The sequence below is a fragment of the Prionailurus bengalensis genome, chromosome C1, assembly GCF_016509475.1.
Source record: "Prionailurus bengalensis isolate Pbe53 chromosome C1, Fcat_Pben_1.1_paternal_pri, whole genome shotgun sequence".
In the NCBI taxonomy this organism is placed as follows: Eukaryota; Metazoa; Chordata; class Mammalia; order Carnivora; family Felidae; genus Prionailurus; species Prionailurus bengalensis.
In genome coordinates, this window is record NC_057345.1 from 17,877,093 (window position 1) to 17,898,031 (window position 20,939).

At 51.0% G+C, this 20,939-nt stretch overlaps 1 protein-coding gene across 1 annotated transcript; it reads right to left on the minus strand.

Annotated features, from left to right (window-relative positions):
• Positions 1 to 875: 875 nt before the first annotated feature.
• On the minus strand, positions 876 to 19,150 carry IL22RA1 (interleukin 22 receptor subunit alpha 1). Its single transcript, XM_043578591.1, has 7 exons — positions 18,843 to 19,150; positions 15,403 to 15,535; positions 14,307 to 14,485; positions 12,471 to 12,646; positions 8,028 to 8,166; positions 3,823 to 3,944; positions 876 to 2,816 (listed from the first exon to the last, which is right to left on the minus strand). The coding sequence occupies exons 1-7, from the start codon at positions 18,883 to 18,885 to the stop codon at positions 1,863 to 1,865; spliced, it is 1,746 nt and encodes a 581-aa protein (XP_043434526.1). The 5' UTR covers positions 18,886 to 19,150; the 3' UTR covers positions 876 to 1,862.
• Between the last annotated feature and the right edge of the window lie 1,789 nt (positions 19,151 to 20,939).

Below are 20,939 nucleotides of genomic sequence, written 5' to 3' on the forward strand. Positions count from 1 at the left end.
GTCATTGGGGCCGCCTCAGCGGCTGCTGAGAGAGCGGGCTGGGGTCATCAGGAGGGTGGCCCACCCTTCTGTTATGGAGATATTAGGTCTAGACCAGTGACCCCGAAGATGTTAAGTATTAATTACAAACAGATAATAGCACCAGCACCTGGTGCTGTGTTGTGGGGGGGGGGGGGTGAGGAAGAGGAGGGGAGACATATCTGGGTACAGAGCAGAGAGGACACTATATTCGGGAAGGTCATGCTCAGGCAACCCAACTTTGGCCCTGTTTCTCAGAAATATTCAGAACGGGCTTCGGGACAGGAGGGTGATGACAGGTCCTGACCCCTTAAGGACCCCATTGGGGCCCCCTTCTTTAATCCCCGTGAGTCTCATCTCTGAGCATCCAAACCAGCATGGAAAGTTCCTTCTCGTGATGAGGATGAAAAGCACTAGGTTTGAGCTCCAGCTAAGTCATGGTGCCCCTCCCCGAGTCCCTTCTCTCTGGGCCTCGGTTATCTTATCACAGGGCTCATCTGAGAGGGAAATGGGACAAAGGACGTGCCAGCCCCCTGCGGCATGAGCAAGGAGCCCTTTCCTTACGTAGGAGCAGGAAGAGAGATGTTCACCGCCTCTGGTGAGCTGTCCTCTGGGAACGGCACCCCCACCCTTAAACAACTTCCTCCTACAACCTCAACCAGAAGGTTCCCTTTGTCTTCAGACCCTGTTTCCTTCCACCTCCCCCAGATAGCCCAGCCCCTCTGGCCTGGCCCAGAGCAATCCTGAGAAGATCAGGGTGATGTGAGCCCACGAGAAAATGCCCAGCGTGAAGCCACATCCTGGGGCGGGGGGGGGGGGGGGGAGGGTCACTTACTGTAAAACATCACAACAGGACATTTCCTGGGCACTGTGCATGTGCCAGGCACAATTAAGTACTTTATAGACATTTCGTTAATTAATTTCATCCTCGCCACACCACCGTGAAGTAGGTGTTATTATCTCCACCTTACAGATGAAGAAACTGAGGTTTCGAGTAGTGATTCATTTGCTTGAAGTCAGACAGCCGGTAAGTGGTAAGGCTGGAATTTGAACCCAGATGAGCTAAGTTTCCAAAGCTGTCAAGTAAGCGCACTTTGTTGTGGTGTCTACTTCAGGGGCCACATGACCCCGTGTTCCTTACAAACCCTGCTCTCAAGACAGGGTCTGAACCCTCATCGTCCGCCGCCGGCAGGAAAGGCTTGTGTGTGTCCTCCCGCCCTGGGACCTGCATTCCAGGGGAGGGGGGAAGCCCCCCGGCAGGGGGATGAAATTGAGATGGTGTGATTTCAGGCAGTAGCCGGGTTGGAATGAGCCCCGGGCCGCGCCCCTCCCTCGCGCCACCTCGACCTTGGCAGAGTGCAGGTTGTTCTGGTTCTGCCCAGCCTGCTATGAGGCGTCCTTCCCAGACTCAGTTTCTCAGGATAGGGGAACCACAGAGGAAGTAGAGACCTCACTCTCTGTCCAACTCGTTTACGAATCTGGCCAGGAACGGGATGGGGAACTTGGTGTCCAGCATCTTAGGAGAGGGGGGCGCCGGATCTCCGTGAAGCCTCCTGCGTTAACTCCCCACACTGCTTCTCCCCTCAGGGCTCTGCTTGCACATGCTCATTTGCATACGATGCATACCCAGAACTCCCCCGCTGCAGTCCTTATCATGGTTTTGCTCCAACCATAGCTCACCCATGGCAGGGGCCCCGTGTCCTTCTTTCCTTCAGTTCTTTCAAGGGCACTCACCTGCGGCCGGGCTGCATAGTGTGCAGCATGGTCGGGTGTGGGAGTGACAGCCAGTGATGGGAGGTAGGGCGGGGACAGGGAGGAAGCCCCAGGCCCGCCCTGTTCTCTGCTCAGGCCTCCCACTGCACGGTCAGGGCCAGGTCTCTGAAGAGAGAGTCCAGTTCTGTGGGCTGCTTCAGGTCTGATGCCTGAGGGGCCGGGCTCTGGGCCTCAGTCTCAGATACAGGCTCCTCGTCCTTGGGACACACGAGGGACTCCAGCAGGCCCCAGGGACTTGGTTCCTGGTCTGTGGGGGAACAGGGGAGGGAAGGAGTGTTCAAAGGGAGGGATACAGGGTGGCCCTCGATCTGGACAGAGGAGAGGAGGGGGAGCTGGCCCTTCAGGTACGACGGTGTCCCTAGTTCCCCTCTGTGTAGCACACTGGGGTCAGGTACTCTGTCCGTGTGAACTCCCAGATGCTGGTGGAAGGAATTTGCTTCCTGGGGGTCCCCCATATCCAAGGAGGTCATCCCTTGCAGAGAAAGGCCATCGGGGATATACCTTCCAGCTGGTGCCTCTTTCTGGAGCTGACCTTTAGGCCTGAGGTGTTTGGGACTACAGAGTGTCACAGGTGGGGAGTCTTTGCCAGAACCTTCTACACACATCCCATAGGAAGAAGGCCAGCTGTCTGGAGTGGTCTGAGGAGTGTAGGAGGGAGGCTGGACCTCAGAGATGGCCTGTGCCGTGTATGATGGAGGTTTAGCTTCGGGGGTTACTTGAGGTGCATAGGGTGGGGGCCTAACTTCCGGGGAAGCCTGGGGCGCACAGGACAGTGGGGAGAGTGCCTGGTGAGGCGGCACTCCAGAGGGCCGGAGGACGGAAATGTCTGGCTGCCCGAGGTAGGTGATCTCAGACAGGCTGTGCAGTGGTGGGGCTCCCGGGGGCTCCCTGGGCCCGGAGACCTTGACTTGAGAGTACTGTACGGGCTGGGCCAGACTGCTGGGGCTGCTCAGGTCGAAGACAGGGATCAGCACGTGCTCCTGGATGAACCGCAGAGGCTGGAAGGTCAGGACTCGCTGGACGTTCTGTGCAGGGACAACAGTCTACCCGTTAGGGCACGTTCTCAGCTCCCTGAGGGTGCCGTGGATGGTTGGGGTCCTCCAAGGAGAGGCAGAGGGGATGGGGTAGACCACCTGGGGCACTTTTCAAAATGCACGTGCCGCACACCCCCTTGGCTTTCCAGAGAATTCTCTGAATGCTGGGCCTCTGTGAAGGGACAGGGCTCCCAGTTCAGGCTTTAGTGGAGGGCCACTTCTAAAGTCTAGGCTATCTGAAGGAAAGAGAGAGGGGCTGTGCTTTCTCGAGGAAGTAGGTAGCTCACATTGGGGGTTACCTTGGGGGTATGCTCTCGAGGTGGTGGCCCACACTGTTCATCACTCACGAGTCCCCAAGGGCCTGATATAGGGGGCCGGGTGCAAAAGGTTGGGGGAGAAGGGGAGGCAGGGGAATTCTATAGGAAACGGCTCATCTGGGCTTTGACATTGTGAAATGCCCTCAACTCCTCTGTCCCTCACATAAACGAGAGCCGGCTCCTAGAGCCCCAGACCCGTCAGGTCGGGCCTCTGCAGCAGGCCCTGTGGCTTTAACAGACAGCCGGTGCTGGCCGCCATATTGGGGTGTGACTTGGGGGGCTTACATAGGGCCTAGAAGCCCTGGCTACACTGGCCCGGATTCCAGGGAGGCCCATTTTGACAGGACGTGAGCTCCAGGGCTCCCCAGAGTGCCCACCTGCTGTCAGCCCCTTGTAGCTGCCTGCTCTCCTAGGTTACCTGCCTGGACGTGGATGCTTTCAAGTCACGTGGGTTTTCTTTACCAAGCCCACTGTCCCCCCGTCGCCAACCCTTCTCCAATACACCCTGCTGGGCCATGTCTTTGTCGGCTTTAGGTTGGAGAAGAGAAAGGAAGTCTAATTTTCTGCACTATGTGCTTCTCCCTCCCCTTCAGGGAGAGCCAGGGGTCCCTGGGCCCATGCCCCTGCTGCTTTGGGGTCCCCCCGGACCCCTCCTTCCGGCCCCAGGCGCAACTGCTCACCAGGGAGTTGGGAGGCGGAGGTGGCTTGGTGATATATCTGTAGCTCAGGTAGCAGAGCCCTGCGACGAGGAAGCCCATGGAGAACAGGAAGGCGCCCGAGAAGGAGTATGTCCACGTCCGATCTGGGGGGGGTGGTGGCAAAGGGGCCAGAGCAGGAAGACTGAGGCTGGGATCTGGTCTGGGCCGGATCCCATGTGGACACTGCAGGCTGGGTGCTTTCCCTGCCCTGCCCTCTTGGGCCAGGCTTGGGAAGGTCTCTCCTACTCCCAACGTGTGCAGGGCGGGGTCAAGAGCACAAGAAGGGGGCCACATACTAGATGCCTAAGTATCCAGAATTTATAAATCATTCTGACACTAAGTAAAATATGTTGTATGCTCCCACCCCGACGAATATATTTTTCATAACAACCTGGCTCAGCGCAGAGCCTGCTTGGGATTCTCTCTCTCTCTCTCTCTCTCTCTCTCTCTCTCCCCCCCTCTCTCTCTCAAATAAAAAATAAATTAAAAAAATACATAACAACCTGGAAGGCTAGGTTTGAATTTTGGATTCTTAGATTCCTTGGGAGTCCCCGTGCTGAAATGTGGGGGTGCAGGGGGAGCCTGCCACAGGCCCCTGACCCACCCTGGCTCTATCCCTCTCTGGCAGGGGCCTTGTGCACATGGATGTGGACTCCCCAGCCCACACAGCCAAGCTCATCCATGTGCCCCCCCCCCCCCAGACAAATAGCCACAAACAAACGGCCATCCTTTGGGCTAAGGGTCTGCACATCAACAGCGTCTCCTCTTGGGAGGAAGGACGCAAGGAACAGATCCGCTAGACTGGACACAGGCTCGCTCAGGGCATTTGTACCGGGAATTTTGGGGTCCCAGGTACTCAGAGTGTGGTCTAGGAGGTCACAGGCTCCGGGGGAGAATCTGTGCATTTGGACCTAAGGACTCTTCACCTTGTGGGGAGGGTCATGGCCAGAGTATGGCCGGAGCAGAGCCTTCTAAAGTGACCTCTGTTGCCTGGGTCTGAGGACAGCCCTACCTCCCTAGCAGGGGGCAGGGGGCAGAGGCAGAGGGGGTTGTGTGGGGGGAGGTGGCAATGGGAGGGGCCTGTCCTCTGTGCCTCCCTACAAAGGTAATGGGCTGGGTGTTTGGGAAGCTCTTGCTCAGGAGGGAGCCCGGGAGGGCACCGCCCTTTCTAAAAGGGAAAGAGAAGGACAACTAAGGGCTTTAATGTAGAGCCTTCTCCCAGTGGTCCCGCATCTTTGAGACTGATGCTGCCAGTTCTTGGCCTGACACACTTCCTGTCACCAGCCCAGGTGGGACCGGTAGGGGGCGTGGTAAGAAAGCAATAGTTGGGGTTTTGCGAAAACTGGTGATTTGTGTTCTCCAGGGGTTTTGACCCTCCAGGCCACCCTCCTTCCATTCCCCCATGTGGTGGGATGCTGATTGCCAGCTGTCAGTGACCTTGACAATTGCTGTGAACCCTGGGAATCTCTGGAGCCTCCACTTCTAGCCCACTTCTCGCCCTTCCCCAGCTCTGACTGTTGACCTCTCTGGGTCAGCTTCCCACCTCAGTGATAACCCTGTCCCCTGTCACACGGTATTCCTCTTGGTGCTCTGGAATGCGGGGTGTTAGAGGTCTGGCTCAGCCACTGACATGCTGAGAATCCTTCTCTCTGCTGCATGACCCTCTCTGGTCTACTATTTATTTTTATTTTTATTAAAAAAAATTTTTTTTCACACTTACTCATTTTTGAGAGACAGAGCATGAGTAGGGGAGGGGCAGAGAGAGAGGGAGACACAGAATCCAGAGCCGGCTCCAGGCTCTGAGGTGTCAGCACAGAGCCCAACGCGGGGCTCGAACTGACGGACTGTGAGATCATGACCTGAGCTGAAGTCGGACGCTTAACTGACTGAGCCACCCAGGAGCCCCTCTGGTCTATTTATTAAGAATAAGAGCCAGCAATTACTGAACTCTTACTATATGCAAGGTGTGGGTGCTCTGCCTATGACATCCTACCAAACATTGAGGGCCAGAGATGCTCCTTTCTTAGGGATAATGAAGCTGAGTCTCAGAAAGGCTAAGTGACTTGGCCAAGGGCACACAGCTGCTCGGTGGAGAACCAGGATTGTCATGTTCAACTACAAAGCTCTCCTCATAGGCACTACACAAGGATGCCTTAGTTTCCCCATCTGTAAAAATTGGATATGGGGTGAAATGACCCCTAGAGTCCTTTCCAGCATCAAGATGCTCAGATGTTGCTCTGTGACCCTCCCAGACATCCTGAGAAGTAAAGTAGAAATTCTGGACTCTGGGATAAGACAGACTTCGTGATACGGGGTCAAGGGCAGGACATATCACTCTGAAATGGAAATAAGAGACATAAATGTGCAGTAGAGAGGCCTAGCCAAAAACAAAATTGCAAAGTGCTGGTTAGAGCCCAGGCTTCAAGATTAGATGAACTGACCAGCTGTGCAGTTGCTGGTAAGTTGCTTAGCCTGTCTGAGCCAGAGTTCCGCCTCTGTGAAATGGGGGTGAGGCTACCCAACCCACAAGATTGTTATAAAGATTAAATGGGATAATGCATGTAAAGCATTTCACATAGTGCTTGGCAATGGAGTGGGTACTTAATAAATGGCGGGAATTGTTGTTGATATACTTAATTTTGAAGGATAAGGTGACTTCTAGATGTCAGGAAGAAATAGGCAATAAGAAATGTGACTTACGTAAAAGTATCTACGGTCTTAGAAAAAAAATAAAAGGTATCACATCATGAGCTAGACCGTGTAAGGACAAGCCAATAGAAGAATAAGGGTAGAGGGGGCTGCACATTGGCAGAAAGTGGGGTGGGGCTGGGGTAGGCCAGGAATGGGGGACATGTGTCTAGTCCATCCAGGAGAAAGAGTCACAAATCATATACTTGCTCCCAGCTTGGTGCCTGTACAGTCGGTTTCCTTTTCCAGCTCTGCTCTTGCCAAGTTCTATTCTGGTGTCCCCGTGGCCCTTCCCCAGGAAAGGCTTGCCCCGCGCAAGTGGCCAGCGCTGGCCTTTCGACTAGGCATCTTTTCCCCCGAAAACTAATGCACTGGGACTTGGGTGGAGACAATCAGTCTCTTGTGCATTCTTGGGGCGACTGGTGAGTTGAGTTTCTGAACAACACCGGGGAGGAGAGCTTCCCCGAGGATGATTCTACCCGGCTACAGGCATGCCCCACGGCCCAGCCTCTGGCAGCTGCCTCGCCTCCTCATTAGCACAGAAATCACCTACTGACATCGTGAATCTGAACCTGATGACTAAGGAGGAGACTCTTTTTCCAAATCCATCCGACCCACTCCTATCACTTTCATCTTCTCAACTTGCACCATCTCCCTGAGCCAATGACTCAAAACGATTTCTATAGTAGCGTGGTGATGAGAACATGGTCTCCTGAATTCAGCCTTGTTCTATCCCTCACCGCCTGTGTGCCCTTGTGCAGGTTACTTAACCACTCTGAACTTTAGTGTCTTCAGTAAGACAGGGTGATAATCGTACCTGTCTCATAGGTAGCTCATGAGGATTGTGGTTAGTGGTTCCTGGTCCCTGGCTAGCACTGCAGAATAGCTAGTTCTTGGGGTGCCTGGGTGGCTCTGTCAGTTAGGCGTCCGACTTCAGCTCAGGTCATGATCTCATGGTTTGTGGGTTCGAGCCCCGCATCGGGCTCTGTGCTGACAGCTCAGAGCCTGGAGCCTGCTTCGGATTCTGTGTCTCCTTCTCTCTGCCCCTTCCTCACTTGTGCTCTGTCTCTCTCTGTCTTTCAAAAAAAAAAAAATTTAAAAAAGAAAAGAAAAGAAATGCTAGTTCTTATCACTGTTACTGTTCTTGGACTTTGGAAGATACTGAGGGAACTTTTTATCATCTCTGCTTTCCCTTCTGCAGATTATTTCCCAGTATATCTCACCTGGGTTAATATTACGGTGGATTTGCCAGGGTATATACAAAGCGGATCAGAGAGAGGATATCCAGCAGGTTGGAGGGTAGGGATTAAACACGTTTAATAACAGCCCATCAGCTAACTCAATGATGGATAAACAAACATTGACTTTCGCAATACGCTAATAATCCTTCTGTAGTTTTTGGTGGGCCACCAGACCTCACCTTGGTTAGAGGGAAGAAAGCACAGAGTCAAGATTCGAATTCAGGAGTCCCACCTCCCTCTGGCTCCAGTTGAACTTACCTGGCAAGGTCTTCACTCGGCACATGTAGGGGTCGCTCTCTCTGACCAAGGCTGGAACAAAAATCCTGATGGCTCCAAGGAACTCTGTGTCGGGGGTCAGGCCAATGAACTCGTATTCCCTCTGCTTGCCTCCAAGGTGCTGAATTTGATAGAGAACGCAGAGTGACCCCTTTTACACACTAGTCTCCGTATGGGGCCCAAGCAAGCCTGTGCACCCCTCTGCCTGGGTTATTGCACTCAGTATGGCCCCCCAGCTACCCACACCAAAAGCTGGTGGTTGGTCCGCAATGCTCCATTCCTATTCCCTTACCCTCTGCTTTATCTGCAAACCCAATCGGTCACCGAGCAACACGTGGTTTCACTAGAACAGGGTCTGGCCCATGAAGCACTCTCTTTAGGCTAGCTGCTGTTACCATCGCCGCCTCCACCAACATCACCATTATCTCCCCCTCTCCGAGTTTTTCTCCTCCTCCTCTTCCTCCTTCTTTGTCAAGTATCAAAAACCCTTGAATATCCGTCCCTCGCTTATGCCTTCCTCATTGCTTCTGCCTTAATTGGGCCTCAAAAGCTAAGAATTTTCTTCTTCGTTCTTTGCCTTTCAGCTACATCTTCCCCTTTGCAGGCATGTGGAGGCCAGGGTTTAGGGTTATTTTTATGTTTATTTTTGGAGGGGCGTGTAAGTGTGTGAAGGAGTATACAAACGGATTTTACAACTCACTGTTTTGTGCAACTCATACGGTTGAAATTGCACACGTTAAATATCGTGTGATACAAGTCCAGCAGGTTGCCAAGGCCCAAGATTCCTCCTTCCCCAGATTTTTTTTACTGCCGCTATCGGCACAGAGCCCGACGCGGGCTGTACTCACAGACCGGGAGATCATGACCTGAGCCGAAGTCGGACGCTTAACCGACTGAGCCACCCAGACGCCCCATCTCATTCACTTTCATATTCGATCTCTCTTCTTTTTGCTCCCAGTAATTTATAGCTTCTTTGGACTAACCCTCCCTAAAGCATCAACTGTAAACTCTGGCCAAAATAAAAACCACCTGTAGGCATTAGAGAGTAAGCAAAAGCAGGCAGATACTGGAGAAAGCAGAAAGGGAAAGGCATTAGGTGGATTTGTCATTTTTTAAAATGTCTTTTTGGGGCGCCTGGGTGGCGCAGTCGGTTAAGCATCCGACTTCACCCGGGTCACGATCTCGCAGTCTGTGAGTTCGAGCCCCGCGTCAGGCTCTGGGCTGATGGCTCAGAGCCTGGGGCCTGTTTCCGATTCTGTGTCTCCCTCTCTCTCTGCCCCTCCCCCATTCATGCTCTGTCTCTCTCTGTCCCAAAAATAAATAAACGTTGAAAAAAAAATTAAAAAAAAAATGTCTTTTAGCTTGCGGTGTGGTTTAAACCTAAATAGAAACCTTGTAATCTTACTGGTTTGAATAATAAGAGAGAGTTCTGGGCAATCAGAACAGCTAAAAGTGAGGGGAGAGACCGCAGAGAGGACTGGTCCATAGAGAGGCAGGAGGCCCAAGTTCTGAGTGTAAACCTGGCCCAAATCCCCGGCTGGCCCCTAAAGTGAGTAGGATAAACTCCAGTCCAGGTAAAGGTCAAAGAATGGGACTGACATTTTGGAGTTTGAAGCCCAGCCAAATTACCTGCCTGCTAAAATAAAACAGAACAAGTCAATTACTCTTTGGAAGAAAAGAACAGAATCCAGAGCCCCCCCCCCCCCCCCCCCCCCCCAGTATACCATTCACAACATCCAGGATACATTCTAAAATTGTTAGGCAGGCAGAGTAAGAGAAAATGTGATCCATACTCAGGAGAAAAGACAATCAGTGGTGCCCTCCTCCAAGATGACTCAAATCTGGCATTAACAGACAATGATTTTCAAGCAGCTGGTAGAAATACGCTCAAGGAAGTGAAAGAAAATGTGCTAAAACTGAGTGACTAGGAAGTCTCACCAGAATAGAAACTATGAAAATTGGAAACTTTAGAACTGAAAAATACAATATTTGAAATAAGAATCGCACTGGAGTGTTCTTAATAGCAGATGGGAGGTGACAAAAGAGCCAGAGAACTCAAAAACAGATCAATAGGATAAGGAGAATTAGCGTGATGGTCACACAACTTTTTGCATGTATTAAAAGCCATTCAGTTGTACACTTTAAAAGGAATGATTTTATGGTATGTGAATTATATCTCAAGGAAAAGGGCCAAGATGGTCAGAATGCTGTCTTCAAGAGATGTACTTTAAATATGAGACAATGAAATTGACAATAAATGGAGGTAAAAGGATATACGAGGGAGATTAAGTATAAGAAAGCTGGAGAGGCTATATGAGTAACAGGTGAAGAAGACTTCAATACAAAGAATCATACTGGGGAGAAAAGGACATTTCATGATAAAAGGGTCAATTTAGGCCCCAATGAGGCCGTAACGATCAGAACTGTGTATGTGTTTGATAACGGAGTTTCATGCACACAATGCCTGGCCAGATTGCACAGAGTTAAAGGGGAAATAGACAAATGGGTGGAGGTTTTATTTTTTTGTTTATTAAAAAAAATATTTTTAAAATCTTTATTTATTTTTGAGAGAGACAGACAGAGCATGAGCAGGGGAGGAACAGAGAGGGAGGGAGACACAGAATCCGAAACAGGCCCTAGGCTCTGAACTGTCAGCACAGGGCCCGACGCGGGGCTCGAACTCATGAACCACGAAAGCCTGACCTGAGCCAAAGTTGGACGCTTAACTCACTGAGCCACCCAGGCACCCCTGGGTGGAGATTTGAATACTCTCAGCAATTAAAAGAACAGTAGACCTTCCCCAATCAGGAAAGACATACAGCATGTAACACTATCAGCCGCCTTTATCTGATATATTTATAGAGCGCTCTATCAAGCAATGGTAAGATAGACATTCTTTTCAAGCACACATGGATCACTCACCCAGATGGGCCATATGCTGAGCCAGAAAACAAGTTTCCATACATTTAAAGGGACCGCAAACACACAGAGTATGTTCTCTGGCCACAAACTGAATTAAGTTGTAAGATATTCAGTAAAAACCCAAATATCTCCCCACAAGGAGCGTGATAAGGACTCTTCCTGCTCAGTAATCTCTAACTGCTCCCCTGACTGTGAAAATAAATAGAACTTCTCTGTCCACCACCCAGGTTTACCTCCCGTGGCTCGTCTACCTCAGTGGTTGTCCCGCTTCAGGGTGGGTAAGAAGCACTTGGGTTGTTCACTGAAAATTCAGATCCCAGACAGGCAAGTACAGAATTTCAGTGAGTAGATTGGAGGGAGGCTGCGTTTTAAATAAATACTGCAGGAGAGTCTGATGCCATCGATTGGGGGCCACGTTTTGAGAAACAGCCCCCGCGCTCCAGCCAAACCAGACTATTTGGTGCTTGTCAGTAGGGCTTTAAGTTTTCTTGCTTCTGTCTCCGGTCATGGTGGGGCAGCCTAGGCCAGTGAAGGGAAAAGGTGGGCTCTGAACAGAGCTGGATAGGAATCTTGACTCTGCTATTATTTGCTGAACAATCTTGAGCGAGTGCCCGAACCTCTCTGAGCCTCTGTTTCCTCGTTCAGAAAATGGAGATAATAGCACCTACCTCCTAAAGTTATGGTAAAGACTAAGGGACATCAGAAGCATGCATTACTTGGCACGTCTCAGAAATTGGCACTGGCACCAGAGAGTTCTGGGAGTTTTTCCAGAACTCTTTGAGCTGCCATTTCCCCCCTCCCCTCCCCACCCCTGCTCCACCACACACGATACCCTTATTTTCCTCTTTCTATAACTATCTGAATTCTTGTTTTTGCTCCTGTTTCATCTACTAGGTTATAAACATCTTGGGTGCAACAATAGTCATTCAATGGAATTATGGACTCGTGGCACCTGCTGGGAGAAAATAACACGTGTTTCCTGGATATAAAAGAAATACCTTGTATGCGATTTGACCCTTTGTACCCTTGCTTTCCACCTTTCCTTGTTAGTGATCTTAAGACACTGCCTGTATCCAGTTACTGAAAATAGAGGAGAACCAGCAAAAAGAACTGCAGCAGTGGAAATAGATTCCAGCATTTTCCAAAGCGGACACCTGAAGATGTTAATAGAGGTTGCTCTCCAGGATGTTATAAGGCATTAGGCAAAAGATAAAGTTAAAAAAAAAAAATCATGCAAAGTAAAAAGAGCTTCTCTGGTCAAGAGATTTGAGAGGAGTTGTATTCAATGAATTAAAACTGAAGACTTGGCTTTGCAGGACTTGTCAGAGACTTTAGTGCTATTGTGTATGTGATCTACAAGAAGGAGGGCTGTGTTTCAGAGAATGCTAAAAAATACATATATATAGAAAACACATCTCCTTTCTACTTAAAGCGATGCAGATCTAATTGAGAGGGAAATGAGTTTCCAAGGCAGGGAAGGACCAGGGAGACATATACACTTACCATCTGGTAGGTGTGGTTGACCTGGAGCTCTAAGTGGTAGGACAGGTCGGGGAAGATGTCCTCCAGGGTTAGCCGGTGACCATCCCCTGTGTGGATAGGCGTGGTGGTGGGATGGACAATCATCTGGATGGATCTCACCTTGGGGATACAGGTCACATTGGGTGGTTTGATGGTGGCTAGAAAGGGGAGAAGGAAACGCAAAAAAGAAAGGGCTAGAACCAGCCAGTAGTGGCTGAGACTGCCCCGGACCCTGGGACGGGACTGACTGCTTCCTTTCTCCTCCCACCCCACCCCCAGCTATGCTCTGAAAGCATCAGCTACACAAACTCATGAGAAGACAAAAGTTCTGCAAGCAACTGGTATTTGGGGTTGAGGTTGGCAAAAGGGTGCCCGGGGGTGAGTGGGAAGCACCCAGGGAGAGGGGCAGTGGCCCCCTAGATTAACCATGACCTTACCCTGCCTTCTCAATCCCCACCTCGAGTCTGGCCAGAGCACCCTTCCCCAAGTCTATCGGCTATGACAGCTTTGGGGACTGATGGCTCAACTACATAACCTAAATAATGTTTGGGGGGCCTCAAATTATTGATTCGGCCTCAAAGGCCAGACCTAAGACTTCAATCTCGTTCAAGACAAAATTTTCCCAATAACCAAATAACCCTTAGGGGTTTACAGACCTCTTTAAGAATTTGATGAACGCTATGGAACTTCTCTTCCCCAAAATGTACCTACAGATACAAATATTTTCCGCTCGATTTTAGGGATTCATGAACCCTACTCCTCCTGAAGCTAACTTATAAAAATCCCTCAAGGGTCCATTGACCCACCAAGATCACAAACATCTGAACTAGAAGAATGTGAACTTCAGTTTTGTTTATAAAAAACTGAGTTAAAAATCCTCAAAAAGGGAATGAGGGAAGTAAACGAAGACTACCTCCGTCGAATAGATCATTTTGCAGCCATGAGATGTCCACGTCGTGGGAAAAGGCTTAACAACACGGGCAAACGTTCCTGATAGCATTCTTTGAAAAACACCTACCAACCAGGTTACGAAAGAGTAGAGAGAGTCCCTAGCAACTATGGTTATGTTTAAGTGTTCAGATTCTTTTGGGCTACTTTCATTTTTGTTTGTGGATTTCTATATTTTCCAGATTTTCTGCAGTTAAATGTGTATTAATTGGACAAGCCAAGAAAAAATAACTTGTTTAATTTTACTTTTTAATTTTCTTGGACAGCCACACGGCTGTTAAGTCAGTAAGTGAACATCACCACCTGCTTAACTTGTGTGGGGAGTTTGGCAACTCCTACTCCATTCATTCATTCATTCATTCATCAGTTATGTATTAATTCCCACGTGCCAGGCCCTATGCAAAGGACCGAGAATACAGGGGATTCCACGCCTCCACATGGAGTCCGTGTTTCACTGGGGAAGGCAGATGCTATACACGTAAGCAAATGGTGACATGAGCTGTCGAGACAATGAACAGTTGACTGTGGCAGAGAATAACAGGTGGCCATGTAGTGAAATGAGGTCACTGGGGCCGTGAGTGGGGACGCCCACTTAGGAGGTGATATTGAGGCAGAGACCAAGACTGAGGACCGGAAAAGAGTCCAGGCCAGAGTAGGGCGCTGAGTTAGGAGGCCTTGGTTGTAGTCAAGAGGCGAGGTGAAGGCGACTGACCTCGGGAGGTCGGGATGGAGCTGGAGGAAGATGAACAGTGCACGTGGGATGCTCTGTAGTTGTGGCTACCTTCCTTAAAAGCCACGTCTCTAACGGCCCCCCAGAGCCCTCCTGGGCCGTCCCCCTCCCCTTCCCTGCAGTGAGGGGAGCCCACTCACTGTGATACAGGGAGCTGAACCGGTCGGTCATCTTGGTGGCCGACGAGCCTCCAGCGCTGATAGCAGTTACGCGGGCATAGTAGTGCTCCGTGGGGTTGCCCGTCTCCAAGGTCAGGTTGCAGGATTTCCGGGTGATCCGTTGGCAGCCCTCCTTTGCCAGCCACTCTCTCTCTCCGTACCTGGAGGCGAGGGAGGGACCGGGGCACACGTTCAATGAGCGGGCCTGGCACTGGGCCCGTGGTTTATTAATAATGATAACGATATCTAGTATTTACTTCGCATATCTGTGTCCCAGGCCCCTTATGCGGATGATCTGTGAGTCCTCACGGTGATCCCGTGAGGTTCATATATCATCCTCCCGCCTTTTCGAATAAGGAAGCTGAGGCTTAAAGAGGCAATATCTGGGCAGGTGTTTGGAGCTTACGCCTGGGGAGCCGGGATTTGAACTCAGCCAGCCTGAGTTCATATTCTGGGCTCGTCGTCACCAAAAGCCTTTGAGGAAGGCACTGTTATCCCCGTTTGACAGATGAGGGATCTGAGGCGCAGAGAGGGGAAGTGACTTGCCGCGGGATAAAGTGGCAGGACCAGCAACGGAACCCGGGTTTGCAGACCCCTGAGCCCACGTCAACCTCCTCCCCTGCATGGGAAGGGAGACGGGCAGGAATGAGGGCACGGGCTCGAGGGGGTGGGCATGACTTTCTGTTGAGCTAGTCTCACTGATGAGAATAAAACAACTGTTGGTAGCTTATTATTTTCCAGGCACGAGTGTTCGTGGGTCTATCTTAATTAATCTACCTAACAATCCGATGATGAAGGTCCTCTCACTTTACGGATGGGACACAGGCTTGGTGCCCATCGCCCAGGGTTATAAAGGCGAGAGCCGGCCAGTCTGACCCCGGAGCCTGGAATTTTAACCATCACCATAGTCTCCCTTTGCAAAAGAAACCACAAAGGAGCAAAGCTCTATCTGGCGGGCGGTGGTGCAGGCTGTATAACATCGGGTGGGGGGGTGGGGACATACCGCACAGGGGGATTTTCTCGGAAGGGTCGGTTTCAGAGCAGAATCAAAAGAGGTCATGTGGAGAGGGAAGCCTACTTTTTATACTCAACGCTGTAGACCGTGTCTGGGGCGCTCTCCGGCCTGCTGTCCCACGTCAGGATGTTTTCGAAGTTGCTGGACTGGAATTTTACGTGCTGAAGAAGATCCGAGGTGCCCTCAGCCACGTGAGCTGCAGGAAGCGGGGGAGCAGCGTGAGGAGATGGGCAGGAGGGCCCTGCCTCCAGCCTCCCAACAAGCCGTCCGATGAGGGGTCCTACTCACCAGAGACTCTGCAACGGACCATCCCCGCTCTCCTTGACTTCTTTTTCTATTCTTTACTGAGCTACCTTTATTGTTGTTATTATTATTTATGATTATATTCAGTATTCATGATATATTATTATATTTACTATTTTCATTCTTCACATCCCATAAAATTTGCCCTTTTATTAAAAAATTTTTTTTAATGTTTATTTCTTTTCTTTTCTTTTTTAATTTTTTTTCAACGTTTATTTATTTTTGGGACAGAGAGAGACAGAGCATGAACGGGGGAGGGGCAGAGAGAGAGGGAGACACAGAATCGGAAACAGGCTCCAGGCTCCGAGCCATCAGCCCAGAGCCCGACGCGGGGCTCGAACTCACGGACCGCGAGATCGTGACCTGAGCTGAAGTCGGACGCTTAACCGACTGCGCCACCCAGGCGCCCCATAATGTTTATTTATTTTCGAGACAGTGCGAGAGACAGAGTGCAAGCCCCGGAGGGGCAGACAGAGGGAGACACAGAATCCGAAGCGGGCTCCAGGCTCCGAGCCGTCAGCCCAGAGCCCGATGAGGGGCTCGAGCTCACAAACTGTGACATCGTGACCTGAGCCGAAATCAGGAGTCAGTCGCTTAACTGCCTGAGCCACCCAGGCGCCCCTCAGAGACGTTTCTTTGCTCAGGGTCACAGTTAGTATATGACAGAGCCTGCAGAACTCATCAGAGTGCTAGACTGGTCATGGGGGGATACAGGAGGGCAAGGAGGGGACAGCAAAGGGCCAGAGCCCCGAGAAGAGGACCAGGGAGGGACCACCGCCCCTGAAGCAACGTCTACTATAAATGAGAGCCTTCACTTCCAAAGCTCTTCCCTCAGCCCTCCACGCTTGGTCTGTGGAAAGGAAGAGGGGCACAGGAAAATGGCAGCCGGAACTGACAGCTGGCTCTGAGCGGGCTCAGAAGGGCCTGGTTGGCCGGGGTGGGAAATAAACAGGTGCGGACCCACTTGCGCCAAGGCCTTGGGGCCTTGTGTACATATGTGTCTTTGGTGTGTGTGTGCCTCCACCCACCCTGGACGCGACCATGACCACAACAGGCCCAAGGAGTGGGTCGTTATTTAGTCCCCACTCTGAGTCTACATACGATATTTCTGCAAGAGGGGTCCATGGGCTTAGGAGGCACCTGAGAGGGTGGGAAAGAGGGTTAGGACAAACCTGACCCTGCTGTGCATCCACTGGCAAGGTCTAAGGACGCATTCCTCTTTGAACCTGGGTTGGTCAGTCCCAGCAGCTATAGAGATGTTTGTGTTCCAGGTTTCTTGGAGCTCTCAGAACAAGGCCTAGGGGTCTGGGGGTGCAGGGGGGGTGTCTTACTGCTTCTAGCCAATGTGGCGGCTATGCTACTGGGCCCCAAGGTGTGGCTGACATCTTGTTTGGATCTGAGTCTGGGCAGAATTGGGGTCTGTTCTGGAGGGAGTGAGCGATCCTGGATTCAGGGCTGGGTCTTAAGTTGAGGGAGGGAGTCCAATTTGAAGTCAGAACTGAATGGTGGCTTCTGGTGGGGTGGTAATGGTAGGGCAAGCTGGTAAAGGAGAGAGCGAGGGTGGATTTGAGAGAAGGTCAGGGTCTGTCTGGGGTGTCTAAGCCACCCCTCGTTAGGGGCTACAGTGGAAAGGTTGCTGGCTGGGGTCAGTATGCTGGTGGGCTAGTTGGGTTGGGGGGGAGCCTGGTGGCTGAGGCTGAGACTTGCTTGGGAGGTGAGGGGCCCAGGCTGGGAGGAGGTTGGCACCATTTTTCAGGAGGGAACTGAAGTTGGCTTCCAGAAATGAGGTGGATGGACCTTGGCTGGATTCTTCTTTTAGGGGGGATTGAGGGCTAACAGGATCTCTCCTCTCCTCCCACCTCACTCATTTCTTTTTCTCCTCAGCTCCATCATGCGTTCCCCAACCTGTGTTGTGTCTGCACTTCCTGGGTGAAAGTCTACATTGTGAAATCCTGGACACCCATGTGTTGTCTAGAAACTGACAGACCAGTAGCCTCTAGAGAAGGAAGTTCCCACGTTTGCTTGGAAAAACAATTCTATGTCAACAAGTCGGAAGCTAAGGAAAAACGAACAAACAAAAACAATTCAAAATATTCTGGAATCAGCCTCAGAATGCTAGGGCGGAGGAGACCTGGGTCCCGGAGAACCTTCTTGGCTCTGAACAACTCCTAAGACTGTTTCCCTTCGGTCCCCATCTGAAAGGGTCCGGAGCTTGTAAGACTTCCAATCAGAATGGAGTCTTCGGGGGAGGCAACAAGTCTTCCTCACTCATCAAGGGCGCAGCATGTTGGGAATACCCATCTTGAAGCCGGAGTTGGACAGACTGGAGGGGCCCAGGCGGCAGCCGGAAGCACTGTGGATCCCACCAGCTTACGCAGGGGACAGGGGACAGCAGCAGAGGGGGCTGGGAAGCCCCGGCTCTTTATGGGCTTTATCCTGCACTTGAGCCAGAAAGGGCTCTACAGGGACCCTCCCTCCCGCTCTTCAGTCAGCACTATGCATTCACTTCCTGGGAAAGTTCCCTGAATTGTACTACCCCTCTCCTGGAGCAGAGACACAATCTGGGATCTCACGCATCTGTTTGAAATTTCTCTATAGCGGTAAATCAAGAAACCGATTTTATTGGGTTTGGAAACCATGCCTGCTAGTTCTGTTGTCAAAGGGTGTTTTGAGACCCGTTAACGCGGCAGGCCTGGCCGTTGTGGGACAAAGCGCTCTCTGGGATCTAGAGAGAGGGGCCGGAAGAGCCCCCCAGCCCCAGAGGTGAGGAGGGAAACATGGCCGCACTCGAGTTTTGTCCCTCTGTTGTTCACCCACCTCCCCTTGTTGGGCCAGTGAAAGCCAGAAGCAGAGGAAGGGACCATACAGCTATCAGAATGATTCGAGTGGTCCAAGGAGGTCTGCCTCCCTCGGGCCAATTCTCTAACCACTGAGGTGAGGGGATCCGGCACCCCCAGTTCAGACAGCCGGCTGCATCCCTGAGTTTAGAGGTTAGTTGAGTCTCTAGAAGAACCCAGGGTCTGAGGGGCCCTCGCATCCTCTCCCCAGTACCCTGAGGTTTCCCCCAGTTCTCCAGGGAAACTTATCATCCAGTTCAGCCCTAGTGGAGAGGAAACCGAAACTGGCTGGGATGGGGGAAAACTGGCCGGGTGTCGGGGGAGGTGGAGGGGGGATCTGACCACAGGGTGATGGGCACTCACCGGCCAGGGATCCCGCGGCCAGGATGGTCAGTAGTGTCCTCATGGGGCCGGGCTCAGGGCCCTCTTTTGGCCTCCGCTCTGGGCAGAGCACGGTCGGAAGACTGAGAGGCTTTGCCGCCTTGGCATCGGGCTCCACCCAGGTGCAGGGGTGGGGAAAGATGGGAGGGTGGGGCCAGAGCAGGGGGAGCGAGGTGCAAAGGTGTCTGGTCTGTAAGCTTCAGAATTCCAGGTCCTGGGCGGGATCCGAGGGAGTTCCTTTCCTAGTTGCAGAGAACAGTAATAGCGACAGGCCAGCTTGTTTATCTGGTCTGGTGGCTGAATCAACCCAGGCTGTTCAGTGCTTTATCAGGAAGCTAAGAGACAAAAAAAAAAAAAAAAAAAAAAGGCAAAAATAATCCATGACACGCAGCCCCATCGGACAGCAATTTGGCACTGTGTCTCAAAAACCTGCAACATGCGGGTAACTTTTGCCCCAGAAATTTCCTTCTCAGGAATTTATCCTGAGGACAATCACTGGAGCAGACAAGGAAGGGAACAGGAAATATGTTCCAGAATGTTCCTGGTGGCAAAGGAAAAGCTGTGACTCCTTGGAGGAGGAGACAGAGGAAACCATTTTCTCCTTGTTGCTGGGCCTCAGGGAGGCTGGAGGGACCTGGACGCTGTTCAGGGTGGACCTGATCAGAGATCTGTGCTCCTGGGAAGAGTTTGGCTCTCCCGGGCCACACAGCAGCAGGCCGAGGCCCAGAGCAGGAGAGCTGGCTCCTAAGGCAGCCAGTGGAAGCATCCAGAAGCCTATGGCTTTTGGATGTCGTAGGCTGTGATACCCAGCAATCTGTATTTAAGTTTTTCTTGAAAACAATTGTTAGAATTGTTTCCTTTCTATCAGCTTTGAGTCTTTGGTAAAGTTTATTTGCCAAAATAGCCAAATCTCAGCAATACAAGAATGTGGGACTATCTAGACTTCATTTCTAATAGGAAATAGTAAAAAAGAAAGAAAGAAAGAGGAAGAGCCTCCATATGCCCCACAGTAGAGGGTTTTCTAAATGAATAATGATACGTCTGAAAACGCAAGCTGAGCACAACCTCGCATGTGAATGGTGCTGGAGAAAATGTTTGGCGGCCGAAGATTCCCCATATTTTGTCAAATGAGAGCGAGCATGACCTATACTATGTACGACACAAGCCTGGTTAAAACAAATGCACACAGAGAGGGGGAGAAAGTCTTAAATGATCTGATTGTAATATGGAAATATTAATGGAATTATCTCTGGGTGGGAGCAGAATTACAGGTGATTCTTATTCTCTTTCCTTTGCTTATCTGCACTTCCTAAAGTGCTTATAGGCAAGATATATATATATTTTTTTATATTAAGGAAAAGCAAGGCTACTGAGCAAAACAAAAAGACATTAAAGAAATGCGTTGAGCTAGGCTGTACCCACCTCCTGCAATTCCCTTTCCTCTCTCTTAGCCAGACTCCCTCTTCTTCAAAGCCAGCTGGGATGGTTTCCTCTCCTGCAAGATGCTCTTGACAAGTTTAGCCCCCAGCAGGTTCACTTTAAAAAAAAAAAAAAATTATTTATTTATTTGAAGAGAGAGAGAGGGAGGAGCAGAGAGAGAGAGAGAGAGAGAGAGAGAGAGAATCCCAAGCGCAGAGCCCGACATGGGGCTCGAACCCATAAACTGTGATATTATGACCAGAACCGAAGTCATGAGTCAGATGCTTAACCGACTGAGCCACCCAGGCACCCCAACCACAGGCTCACTTTAACGGTCCCTTTAGGGCTCTGATTCTGAGCATTGGCATTGTCCAGTGTTATTCTTCAGGTGTGCTCCTGTTTAAGACTGGAAAGGACAAGGGGCACCTGGGTGGCTCAGTTGGTCAAACGTCAGACTTTGGTCACAATCTCATGGTTCATGGGCTTGAGTCCCATGTCGGGCTCTGTGCTGACAGCTCAGAGCCTGGAGCCTGCTTTGGATTCTGTGTCTCCCTCTCTCCCTGCCCCTCCCCTGCTCATGCTCTCTCTCTCAAAAAAGAATAAACATTAAAAAAAAAAAAAGACTGGAAAGGACAACTCAGGTCAGGGCAAGGTGAGACA